This window comes from Gymnoscopelus microlampas (genome assembly GCF_963454915.1).
Source record: "Gymnoscopelus microlampas genome assembly, chromosome: 8".
Classification (NCBI taxonomy): Eukaryota; Metazoa; Chordata; class Actinopteri; order Myctophiformes; family Myctophidae; genus Gymnoscopelus; species Gymnoscopelus microlampas.
The window spans coordinates 31,506,492-31,520,430 of record NC_139945.1 but is presented as its reverse complement, the minus strand read 5'-3'; the positions used below and the strand labels follow the sequence as shown (position 1 = coordinate 31,520,430).

At 42.4% G+C, this 13,939-nt stretch overlaps 1 protein-coding gene across 1 annotated transcript; it reads left to right on the top strand.

Annotated features, from left to right (window-relative positions):
• The first annotated feature begins 4,888 nt into the window (after positions 1-4,888).
• Positions 4,889-10,968, top strand: LOC311050792 (uncharacterized protein). The gene is made up of 8 exons (XM_084064955.1): positions 4,889-5,167; positions 5,465-5,506; positions 6,177-6,261; positions 7,162-7,256; positions 7,897-7,968; positions 8,230-8,301; positions 9,618-9,689; positions 10,340-10,968. The coding sequence occupies exons 5-8, from the start codon at positions 7,962-7,964 to the stop codon at positions 10,516-10,518; spliced, it is 330 nt and encodes a 109-aa protein (XP_083921081.1). The 5' UTR covers positions 4,889-5,167; positions 5,465-5,506; positions 6,177-6,261; positions 7,162-7,256; positions 7,897-7,961; the 3' UTR covers positions 10,519-10,968.
• The last annotated feature ends 2,971 nt before the right edge of the window (positions 10,969-13,939 follow it).

Genomic DNA, 13,939 nt, shown 5'->3' with positions numbered 1-13,939 from the left:
TTGGCCCACATTAGACATTTTTGTATCTGGCCCACAGGTGTTCTGGGTTCATTTGGCCCACATTGGGCATTTTTGTATCTGGCCCACAGGTGTTTTGGGTTAATTTGGCCCACGTTAGACATTTTTGTATCTGGCACACATGTGTTTTGGGTTCATTTGGCCCACATTAGGCATTTTTGTATCTGGCCCACAGGTGTTTTGGGTTCATTTGGCCCACGTTAGGCATTTTACAATCTGGCCCACAGGTGTTTTGGGTTCATTTGGCCCACGTTAGGCATTTTTGTATCTGGCCCACATGTATTTTGTGTTCATTTGGCCCACATTGGGCATTTTTGTATCTGGTCCACAGGTGTTTTGGGTTAATTTGGCCCACATTAGACATTTTTGTATCTGGCCCACATGTGTTCTGGGTTCATTTGGCCCACATTGGGCATTTTTGTATCTGGCCCACAGGTGTTTTGGGTTCATTTGGCCCACGTTAGGCATTTTACAATCTGGCCCACAGGTGTTTTGGGTTCATTTGGCCCACGTTAGGCATTTTTGTATCTGGCCCACATGTATTTTGTGTTCATTTGGCCCACATTGGGCATTTTTGTATCTGGTCCACAGGTGTTTTGGGTTAATTTGGCCCACATTAGACATTTTTGTATCTGGCCCACATGTGTTCTGGGTTCATTTGGCCCACATTGGGCATTTTTGTATCTGGCCCACAGGTGTTTTGGGTTCATTTGGCCCACGTTATGCATTTTTGTATCTGGACCACATGTGTTTTGGGTTCATTTCATTTATCATTTTTGTATCTGGCACACAGGTTAGCCTTACTTCTATCTGGCCTGCATGTGTTTATGGGCTTATTTGGCCCAGATTAGCCTTATAATTAACAAGCCCTAAAGGGCGATCTCGCGCACATGGGTGCATGCACATGAGCCCTTGCACATGGGCGTTTTGGCATGTATACCCTTCTGCTGAGCTGGTTGAGTCACACTGTGATGTCAAAACAGGTCAGCTATATCCATATATGGGGTCTCTTTGGCTTGGATGTGTTGAATCCTAAATGGTAAATGGTGCATTTATATGGCACCTTTTTTATCCAAGTCCCTTGGATTAAAAAGGCTGCAAGGCAGCAACCTGCGTACCAGGAGCAATAAGGTTCAGAGTCTTGCTCAAGGACTCTTCGACATGTGGACCTTGAAAGTGTATTCTCCGGGGTGGGTAACCTCTCAGCACCCCACCCAAAATAGACTATTTTGAGCAGAAAACAAACCATGCCATCCCACATAGCAAAACCTATGCAGACTGGTCTGGCCCAAATGCCGTTTTCGTTCCGGCAGTCTGGCAGACCTCCGGCAGAATATCACTCCGGCAAGTGGTATGTGGACCGGATGTGAGCCAGGTCTGGCAATGACGGCACCGGTTACATGATGGCAAGCCGCATATGGGCCGAGTATAGATTGGGTTCATTTGGCCCACATTAGGCATTTTTGTATCTGGCCCACAGGTGTTTTGGGTTAATTTGGCCCACGTTAGGCATTTTTGTATCTGGCCCACACTTGTTTTGGGTTCATTTGGCCCACGTTAGACATTTTTGTATCTGGCACACATGTGTTTTGGGTTCATTTGGCCCACATTGGGCATTTTTGTATCTGGCCCACAGGTGTTTTGGGTTCATTTGGCCCACGTTAGGCATTTTACAATCTGGCCCACAGGTGTTTTGGGTTCATTTGGCCCACGTTAGGCATTTTTGTATCTGGCCCACATGTATTTTGTGTTCATTTGGCCCACATTGGGCATTTTTGTATCTGGTCCACAGGTGTTTTGGGTTCATTTGGCCCACATTAGACATTTTTGTAACTGGCCCACAGGTGTTCTGGGTTCATTTGGCCCACATTGGGCATTTTTGTATCTGGCCCACAGGTGTTTTGGGTTAATTTGGCCCACGTTAGGCATTTTTGTATCTGGCCCACACTTGTTTTGGGTTCATTTGGCCCACGTTAGACATTTTTGTATCTGGCACACATGTGTTTTGGGTTCATTTGGCCCACATTGGGCATTTTTGTATCTGGCCCACAGGTGTTTTGGGTTCATTTGGCCCACGTTAGGCATTTTACAATCTGGCCCACAGGTGTTTTGGGTTCATTTGGCCCACGTTAGGCATTTTTGTATCTGGCCCACATGTATTTTGTGTTCATTTGGCCCACATTGGGCATTTTTGTATCTGGTCCACAGGTGTTTTGGGTTCATTTGGCCCACATTAGACATTTTTGTATCTGGCCCACATGTGTTCTGGGTTCATTTGGCCCACATTGGGCATTTTTGTATCTGGCCCACAGGTGTTTTGGGTTCATTTGGCCCACGTTATGCATTTTTGTATCTGGACCACATGTGTTTTGGGTTCATTTCATTTATCATTTTTGTATCTGGCACACAGGTTAGCCTTACTTCTATCTGGCCTGCATGTGTTTATGGGCTTATTTGGCCCAGATTAGCCTTAATTAACAAGCCCTAAAGGGCGATCTCGCGCACATGGGTGCATGCACATGAGCCCTTGCACATGGGCGTTTTGGCATGTATACCCTTCTGCTGAGCTGGTTGAGTCACACTGTGATGTCAAAACAGGTCAGCTATATCCATATATGGGGTCTCTTTGGCTTGGATGTGTTGAATCCTAAATGGTAAATGGTGCATTTATATGGCACCTTTTTTATCCAAGTCCCTTGGATTAAAAAGGCTGCAAGGCAGCAACCTGCGTACCAGGAGCAATAAGGTTCAGAGTCTTGCTCAAGGACTCTTCGACATGTGGACCTTGAAAGTGTATTCTCCGGGGTGGGTAACCTCTCAGCACCCCACCCACACTGTAAAATAGACTATTTTGAGCAGAAAACAAACCATGCCATGTCGGAACTACCATGTCATGTCGGAACTCAGCACACTACCACTGAAAGTCAATGGGGATGTGCTAAGAGTTCTGACACTTTCCGACATTGAAGGACGCATAAGAACCTTTGTTTATGTGAGTAGCGACGTAGTTTAGTTTATTTTGACTACAGTTTAGCGCCCGTAGCGCGGTGCCTCGCACGGTCCGTTTTTTTGTCATGCCAGATCTGGGCCAGATCTGTTTGCCAGATTTGGCTGTGTTTTGGATGTGGATGTCTTTGCTCTTCGCACCATGGCAACCTCTTCCACCCCCTCCTGGGGGGCACCCACGATCCTGCCCGCCCCCCCAAACCCTCTGAGCCTTCTGAGTGAAAAGAGCTTGCTCTTTCTTCTGCTGTGCAGTGCATTGGCATCATCGGACCAGTCAAGCGAGCTGTTTAGGTGCACGCCCAGGAATTTGTAGCTGTCCACCAGCTCCACCGACTCTCTTTTGATGATGCTGGGTACTGGTGGGACCTTTCCTGCTTCTTCGGGGATCCACCGGCATCTCCTTAGTCTTGCCGGGGTTGAGTGGGAGGTGGCCCACCTCGCTCCATTGCACAAAGCCGTTCACCACGAATGTAACGTGGATAATGCAGCAAAGTGAATGGCAGTGATGACAAACACTCCTGAAGAAGAAACAGTAGTGCAGACACTCTCCAATGGAACTGTACGTGGAACTGATACTCACATGCACTTGCCAGTATCCTGAACATCAGCTGTACATGAGCTAAGCAACAAAGTCCTTATGAAAATATGTAATTCTTATACTCCAAAACGGCACTGCAACACGGCTGTCTCTGTAAAAAATGACACATGACTCAGAGTTTGAACACCTGTTCCATAACAGGCTTTGAGAACCCACACATGTGGGACTGGACTCCTGATTGGCTGTCAACTATGAATAAATCAAAACTCAAAACCCTCCTTTGAGGGGTTTCCACATGGGTCTGTAACTCAGACAGACTCCAGCATGTAATGGTTTGACATCCTGTAATATTGTTTTAAATACCGGGGTCCCACAGGGTGTCTTGCCACATTCTCTTCTCCATAAACACAAACAAAATCACATGCAATAACAATGGACTGTCATTCTTTAAATATGCAGGTGACAAGCGCTCTCTGACCACTTGTGGACATGCATGGTTCTCCCTGAAGCTGAGTGTCAGTATAAGACCCAAAAGCGCATGTTCCTCCTGAGGAGTCTGAATGATTTTAATAACAAGGACAGTTTAACAGTATTGAATCAGTTCTCACATTCAACACATCACAAAAAAAGTTAAAAACAACTCACAAGAATCATTAAACAATAAAGCTACCGAAATCACCCACCACACCAATATGTGTCTCTACATGCAGTAAAAAGTAAGGCAGATCATCAAGGACCCTTCAAACTGGGTTGAGGGGGTTCCAGGGGTCCCCAGTTAAATGACATGACAGAGCCTTTTACTCTGTTATAAGTAAAAGGCCTGTGTTCAAATTGTTACTTGAGTAAAAGTACAAAAGTATTGGCATCAAAATACTTAAAGTATCAATAGTAAAAGTACTAAAATGTTTGAAAATAGCAGATCTACAAGCTCACAACACGGCGCCAATGCAACACGTTGTGAGCTTGTAGATCTGCTATTTTCATTATAATTTATATCTGCAAAGTAACTAAGTATAAAGTTTTCAAATAATTGCAGTGGAGTAAAAGTACATTATTTGTCTCTAAGTTGTAGTGGAGTAGAAGTAAAAGTATTGAGAATGGGAAATACTCCAGTAAAAAAAAAAAAAAAAAAAATGTTACTTTAGTACAGTGAGTAAATACACTTATTAACTTTACACCACTGAGATCTACAAGCTCACAACACATCGCTTTGTGACGCGTTGTGAGCTTGTAGATCTGCTATTTCCAAAGGATTTTATACACATGATAACTTGTAAAATGGGACATTGTGCATAATGAGTACTTTTACTTTGAGTACTGAAGTATATTTTGATGCCAAAAAATGAAAACCCTCCTACTCTATTCCCATTGCCTGAGAGACAAGAGCCTGCGGTGATTGGTCGTGATGGTTTCCCTGACAACCGATAAAACCTGCGCTCATTGGTCGTCCCTCAGAACACACCCCCGTGTCCTGTGCTCTCATTGGTTGCATGACTCCAGCGCATGGGATAACCAGCGGGCAAATTGATTACTGTCTAATCAGCAGCAGCTGTGACTGAGATTGTCTGTGGGAGACGTCGACAGAACACAGAACAGCAAAAAGAGGTATGTTTATGCATTTATAATTATTTAGATCACGTCTGAACATTAATGGTTGAGAAATAGCGTTGTGACTCAACATATGCTGCACATAATGTAAGATTCTGTTGGTTAGTTAGCCTGTAGTGTAACAGGTATTTCCTTGTAAACACAAACCGTTTGTTTGGACGTTTTAAAAGACAACATGCTATTAAAACCAAAGTATCTTGCCTTTTGTATATAGAATACATAGGTGTGTGACCTTTTCTACTGTTTATCATGAAGTTGCCTCAATAATCTATATTTATTTTACTTATATTGCAGGGCTTTGTAGGCCAGGGGGGACTTTTAATAAGCAAGTCAAAGGTAAGGTTCCATTGGTACACTCTTGAGTTACTGACACGTAAGGGTCCATTTGGTTCCATTTGTACACTGTGAGTGTACACATGTAACCAAATGGACCCTGACAGGTCTGTAACTGACAGTATACATGGAACCAAATGGACCCTTACAGATCTGTAAGAGTTACAGACCTGTACGGGTCCATTTGGTTCCATTTTTACACTCACAGTTACAGATATGTAAGGGTCCATTTGGTTACATGTGTACACAGTTACAGATATGTAAGGGTCCATTTGGTTACATGTGTACACTCACAGTTACAGATATGTAAGGGTCCATTTGGTTCCATTGGTACTCTCAGAGTTAAAGGCCTGTAAGGGTCCATTTGGAATCTTGAGGGTCCCTGCTGAACCCCACCTGAGAACCACTGTACATTTAATGTGTTGGTTCTTAAAGTGGGTTTCTAGAGATGGTTCCTCCAGGTGTAAATGCACTTCTCTTGTGGGGTTCCTTGGCGCACAACCTTTTCAAATCTGAAGCCAAATACAATTGACATGGAAATCTTTGAGAACCACTGATATGATATAGCTACTTATAACTTATTTTAAGGTGAATTGTAATATGACAACTGTAAACATAATTAGAGTTTGAATATACTGTATTGTTAGTTAATCAAACATTTCTTTCCTTGCAGGGCTGTGATTGTCATTGGTTGTATGACTCCAGCGCATGGGAGAAGTTCATTACTGTCTGATCAGCAGCTGTTATTTTCACAGCAAGTAAGTTCAATCTGGTTGATTCTGTTGCATCTCTGCGCTATCTTTTTCCTTGGTGTGCTAATAATCGTTCAAACAAGGCATATATATCATCAAAGACGTATTTGACTATCTGTCAGGACTTATCTAACTTGACTGCGTGACTCATTTACGCTGCACCGCACACACACCGCGTTTAGATGCGAGTGAGCAACAGGCATGCTGTCACTGAAATATGGACCGTGGTGACAAACGCTCTAAAGTGTGGCTTCACTATAGCCTTAGATCAAGACTATCGTATATGTATTTTATCAAATCTGACTTTTACTTTCGTATCTACGAGAGTCTTAGTGACCACACCCCCAGTTTGCCCTGAAATGTCACCGGTAAAACCTGGAGCTGTATGTCTCCAAACATGTAGAAATGCAAAACATAAGGTGCTTGCCCCAAATGTTAAGTAGGTGTCCAGAGTATTTGTGCAATGTATTAGTTCATATTTTTCAATAAAGAAGTGCTTTAATCCCATCTGTGGCCGAACGCCATTCCCCCCCCCTCGTTTACTTCCTATTTACATGTAAATTGTGTAATTCCGGCTTTCACTAGATGCGCCACGTCACTACCGCCGATCTACAAGCTCACTGCCTTTTTAAAAAGGTGCAGCTCACTGTATAATCCACAAATGAATCGACTGTTGGAATAAAGGCGCGGATGTTACTCTATTCATTAAATGTCTTAAATTGACTAAGGCTTAAAAGAATAAAGTTACTTTATTCTTGTGTAAATATGTAGATGCATTGTTGTTTTCTAAAATGTATCTTCTCTCTCTTCCCCTTGCTCCATCTTCTTCCCTTTCTTTATGGAAATACACCCACTGTTTTACACCTGCAAACCTGTGATGTGATAAAGCTTTTCTCATTCTCATAGGTGTTGAACCAAATCTGCTGCCATTAGCTGATACCCAATCCCTAGAAAACCTGGAGGAGCGGCTACAAAATAGCCCCGACCTCAAAATCCAACTGGTAAGAATTTCAGTTCTACTCGGGGAAGACACACACACAAAACCCTTTTTGTTTGTTGTTTAATGCTAACCCTTATCTTAAATTGGCTTCCAACAGCTTTGCTGGGACATACAATATAGAATTGAGAAGCTAATTTAGTCAATCATGAAGGAACACTGCTATTCTATAGCTACTGCTATTTTTTAAAGAATTGTGCAGTAAGTGATTTTGTTTATTAAAAGATAAACATATCTATATTCGGATGGCAATAATTACTATGAAGTGTTCAGTAACAGGGGTCTCCCTGTCTCTCCAGGTGTTTAGTAAACAGAACATGCATGTTATGGTCAGATACCAATGTTATCCAATCAGAGATGACTCATACAGGATAAACAAGTGAAATTGGAAATGATGACACAAAGAAGTGAGCAGTAGCAGTACTCCAAGTCTTTCGGGTGACTGAACTCATTTCGGCTGCTTGTACCTGTGACCTTATGCTTTTGGTCATGACCCACACTTCAGCACAGAGCACATCATCCTTAGTTCCAAATTCTTGTTCTAAACAAAATTGATTTATTTTCCCTTACTGTTTTATTTACCGTTGCACTGAGAATTAAGACACATTACTAAAGAAACATTCTCATGATTGCTTTGATTTCAGGTCTCCAGCGTCAGGTGGAGGTGGGGGCAGAAGAGGCCGAGACAGGGGGTTCTCAAACAGCTCCAATGCAGAGTGAGTCTTGTCTAGAAAGATGGTGTGTTTACATTGATACAGTTCATTCTGGAATAGGGGTCTTGTCTGGCCATTAATAACTGAGCTTAAATTATCTTAAATTCCAAGTTCTTCTTCTAAACAATATGGATTTGTTTTTTTCTTTTTTTTCCCTCCAGTTTTCCTTACTGCATTTTATTTTATTTATTTATTTTTTTACCGTTGCACCGAGAATCAAGCCCCATGACTAAAGAAACATTCTGATGTTTGCTTTGATTTCAGGTCTCCAGCGTCAGGTGGAGGTGGGGGCAGAAGAGACAAAGACAGGGGGTTCTCAAACAGCTCCAATGCAGAGTGAGTCTTGTCTAGAAAGATCGGGTGTTTACGTACAGTCAGTCCGGAAAGTATTCAGAATGCTTCACTTTTCCTACATTTTCTTATGTTACAGCCCTATTGAAAAAAGTATTTTTGAATATGTTTCCACAAGTTTGGCTCACATATTTTTGGGTAGTTTTGACCATTCCTTTTTGCAGAACAGCTGCAATATATGCCAGCTTATGTTCAGCTAAACAAAGTAACGTTTTAATTCAAATATCAACTTTAACGATCGGACCAACATCTAGGCTAAACATGTCACGTTTGATCTCTTCGCAGAGCATCAGTAGAATAATGATAAGTGGCTGAGCTCATCAGTATTAGTGTTGGGTCGATAGTCAAACTAGGCTATAGATTTTAAGATATAATGTCAAATGATTGAATAAATCTAAGATAGTCTAATTGATACTGTACAGTATCAGCGGCGCTATAGACAAATTGTTTCAAACAGGCTGTTTTAGAAACAATTTTACATCAAGTTGTGCAGATGTGAAGGCGAAATATATTGAACTTGCAACGAAAATGAGAAAATCAGATTGATCAGAATAAGAGTAATTAGAGGGGTGTGTTCTAAAATAATAGCCTACTCTACACTGAAGGTATGATAATGACTGCGCGTGCATGAGGACTCCAGTCTTTGAGCTCATGACAAAACACAAAGGTTGCATTCGTTCAGAAAATAATGTTTGATACGAGCTGTCCAGAAGGCTCTCATCCACTGCAATGTATTCACTGAACTTCTGGTAGACGTTATGCCACCGAAAGTGTCATGGCGCATCTCTATGGACGCAACCACGTGATGTATGACACTTCCTTATGAGATTTTCCTTGACGGCTACAAGGAAGTAACACGGAAGTATCCATTATTGTTTTACAATGGGCGGCGACACTACAGGCCAATCAAAGCCTTGTTTTTCCAGGGACTTCTGGGGTTGTTTCTTCAGTGCACTCAGGGCAGGGTGCTGCAGCACATCAAGCGCACCGTAGATTCTGTCATGTGACGGGAAAGACCCGCGGTGATTGGCCAGTTTCTCCAAGAAACAAAAATGCCGACCATGTATGCTAATTACTGAGAATGTCCATCGGCCATTGCCGGATGAGGCATCTAGGTATTTATATCTATGCTTGTACCTGTGACCTTGTGCTTTTGGTCATGACCACATCTCATCTTTAGTTCCAAATTCTTGTTCTAAACAAAATGGATTTATTTTTCCTTACTGCGGTTTTATTTACCGTTGCACTGATAATTAAGACACATTACTGAAGAAACATTCTTATGATTGCTTTGATTTCAGGGCTTCAGCGTCAGGTGGAGGTGGGGGCAGAAGAGACAGAGACAGGCGCATGTGAAGGAGCTCCAATGCAGAGTGAGTCTTGTCTAGAAAGACATGGTGTGTTTACGTAGATACAGTTAGTTCTGGGATGGGGTCACGGCTCCAGACGTAACTTTTTCACTGGTGCCACTTAACTTTTCAGTAGGTAGCGCCACCAAAAATTACTTACCCCCCCCCCCCCCCCCCCATATAGCCTACAGTATGTAGGAATTGTGTTTTAATATACTACTTAAGATGTCTGCCAATATTGATAATATGGTGTACCATCACTAGCTTAAGTTTTTAAGTGCTTTATTTATAAAGTACATACAAAGTTCTTTTTACATAGAAAAATAAATACTCCTGGGAAGAGGAAGAGGAAGAAATCGTTATTTACCCAGGGTTTGGACTAAGTTGCAGTAACTTATTTCTTGCCAGACCCTGCAGGATTGTTAATCACCCGGTGATTTTCATACCTAGTGTCGTGTTGGGGAGTCGAACTGGGAACCTCTCGGTAACAAGCCTGACCCTCTTAACCACTAGGTCACCGCATCCCTTGGGTATACAAGCCTAAATAATAAATTCACTTTGATGCTGCGTTTTCCCCCCTCTTTTCTTACACAGGTTTTTATTTATTTACTATTTTACCAATAATTAAGCCACTTGACTAAAGAACAACATTCTTATGTTTGCTTTGATTTCAGGACTCGGATCTCATCAGTTCTGTTCTGGCAATGGCCAGAACAGCATCTACAACAGCCTCGTGGAGGAGGTCTGCCATCTCTGCGTGAACCTTGGTTCTGAGGGAGGTGCGAGCTACGTGGATGAGGGTCTCCTGGTACAGTTCTTTGTGACTCACAGTTGTCACATCGGAAATGTATAATGGACATGATGAGATTTGTTGACTCGGAACGTCAAATTCTGTGAGTTAAATTTTGGCGAGGGAGGACCGTCACTTCAGCAAAAAAGCACTACTTTTTTTTTCAGTTTACAGTTTCTTGTTAACTGCATTGTTCACATATTCCAAATGTTGACTGCATTGTTCATACACGCATTTGCCTCACATGGTTTGCAGTTTAATAATTAAAAAGCAGAAAACTTTTATGCTTGTTTTTATTTTATCTTAGTCAATTATAGCCTGTGTATGGCATTTAGTATGGCTTGATTAAAGGAGAGAGCCTGACTAAAGCACAACCCCCCCTAAATAAGACCTTTGTCACACCCCATCTTAACTTCTACAGTTGACTTTTTTCATAGGTGCTCCTGTTCTGAGATCTTGCCACACCTTCACCCCTAAAATGGGGCATTTGCCCTCTGCTAGTGTGTGCTTAATTCTCGATCTCCAAACTTTTTTTTTTTCCTTCATGGATCATCTATTTACCACTTACTGACATGTTAGGATCTGTTTTTTTGGCCCTTCATACCTGCCATTGATGCAGAATGGATCAGTATTTGCTGCTTTCTACAGGGCGATCCTTCTTCAATCACCGATTATTCTACTGATCCATTCTGCATCAATGGCAGTTCAGTTGGGACAAAAACGGATCCTGACATGTCAGCAGGTGGTAAATAAATGATCTGTGAAGAAAAAAATAAGTTTGGAGAAAGAGAAATGGGCACAATAGCTGATGGCAATTGTCTCATTTTAGGGTTGAAGGTATGGCAAGATCTCAGAACAGGAGCATCTATGAAAAGTCAACTGTAGAATGGGGTGTGACAAAGGTCTAATTTGGGGGGAGGGGGGGGGGGGGGGGTAGTCAGGATCTCTCCTTTAAGGATTGACAGCTTTGGGCCAGAACATTATGTCCACAGCTGGCCCTGTCCTGGCAAATGTATGGGCCAGCTGTGGGCACAGTGTTCTGGCCCTATGCTGGTGACCCATATCTGGGCCAATTATGGACACATTGTTCTGGGCTAGTTCTGGCCAACCATGCCTAGGCCAAGTATGGACACAGTGCTCTGGCCCTGTGCTGGCCAACCATGTCTGGGCCAGCTGTGGAAACACTATTCAGGCCCTGTGCTGGTGACCCATGTCTGGGCCAGCTGTGGAAACACTGTTCAGGCCCTGTTCTGGCGACCCATGTTTGGGCCAGCAGTGGAAACACTGTTCTGGCTCATCACTGGGTCAGCACAGTGTGGCCCTTTACAGCTGGCCCATGCACGGTTCATGTATGTCTGAGCTTCTGGCAAACCGATCTGGCGCCAGACCAGGGGGTATAGACCATTGCTCCGAGTGGGCCATGACAAAGAGCATGATCCGGGCCATAACTTTGCCAGGTCTTTTTTGCTATGTTCTGGCTCATCACTGGGTTAGCACAGTGTGGCCCTTTACAGCTGGCCCATATACGGTTCATGTATGTCTGAGCTTCTGGTAAACCAATCTGGCGCCAGACCAGGGGGTATAGACCATTGCTCCGAGTGGGCCATGACAAACAGCATGATCCGGGCCATAACTTTGCCAGGTCTTTTTTGCTATGTGGGCAGGCATGGTCTTCTGCAATTTAAAATATTACACAGATTACATTTGGAAAAGCTCAACAAAATGTATCCAACTATAAATTCATCCTGCGACAGATGTGGCCAGTCACCAGCCACTTTAGCTCATATGTTCTGGCACTGCACAAAATTAACGTCATATTGGCTAAATATATTTAAATCACTGTCAGGTATTGTTAAAAAAACCTTTTGACCCAGATCCACTGACGGCAGTATTGGGAGTCAACTGATATTGTTGAATTGGAAGCAAGTGCAAGCTCCAACCCATACTTCACTTATGAAAGATGTAATGCACTATTTGCAATTGGAAAAGATAAAGTTTGAATTGAGAGGGAGTGAAGACAAATTTTACTTGTCTTCTACTTCTACTTTACTTTTTTTTTTTTTTTGTATCTGTACAACTGTTTGTTGTTGTTTTTATGTTGTATATTTTATTTGAATTCATACCAAATTATTTGTCATTGTCTTTTCTTGTTTTATATTTTATAGTTGTTTATACTCTGATGTGTTTATCATGTTACAAAAAATTCCAATAAAAAAGTATTAAAAAAATATATAACATCTGCCTCCAACTGTTCCCCTTTATCCTCTTTCAGTATTTCTGGTTTAACGTATTAGTATTGTTTATAGAACAGTGAACCAATTAGTCTTTCAACAATACCAAGCCAAGCTATCCAGTCTGTCTACACTAAAACACAATTTCATTTGAATCATTCAAATAGATAATTTGAATACAGTGCATGCAAAAGGGAGAACATTTTTTAAAAAGGAAACATCACTGGAGCAGTACACCCCACCATGTCCAGCCATGACAGTCTCTCCCTCCTCACAGTCCTCGTTGCCTCGACAGTGGCCATCCAACACCCTGCAACTCTGCAGACAAACATAACACAACATAGCTGCAGTTCAGTAAACTGACACGTATAAGCAGAGCTTCATTGGGTGCTGTGGGTTCTGTAGGTGGCAGGCACCCATGACCAACAATCTAGACAACCCCTTTGAATGTAGTTTGTTTGTAAAAGTACTGCTACTGTATGTTGAATAAATATGTGTGCAAATTGAACACCCCTTCACCAGATGAAAACTTAGAAAGTCATTGTCACAGGTAACTTTTCAATATTGAGCTGGACAAATCGGCCTACCAGAATGTCACCACTCTGCTTTCTGCTTGGCCTATCAATGGTAACCACTGCACTGGAGATTCCTTCCATCTCTCTTGCTGAATACTGTGGATCTGCCCCATATCTCTGGTCTCCAGTGGAGGACAGTATCTTTTTGGAGAATTGTTGTTGTTTTTTGCAAGCACATGACTTTCACTATGCTACATTTTAAATAGAAATATTGTACGTTTGACTCCACTACATTTAAAGGGACTATTGGACCCAAATTTACAAAAAAAATAGGAATTAGCCACTCCCAGCCCTGTTTCAAATATAGTGTAAATAGCCGATCTTGTTGTGGGCTTGTAGATCTGCTGGTCTCATCCAACAGACAGACCAAAGGCTCCAGCAAACTTGGAGTTGGTTGTAGTGGTAGAGCATAACATAGAGCACAAGACACCAAACACAGCTTGTAGAATTGAAACCAACATGCAGCCTGTCCAAAGGTCAGGATCAATTATCTCTGCCCTAGGGCCAGTTGAACCTGCTCCTTCCATTTATCTTAATTGCTCTAGTAAAGGCCACATCCATTCCCTACACAACAACACAGGAGAAACTATAAAAAGCGCTCGGAGCACAGGTCTCCGCCAAGTCAGGTAGGTTAGTGTGGGCCAGCAATGTTCAGAATTTGCCAATCAGGCTGGAATG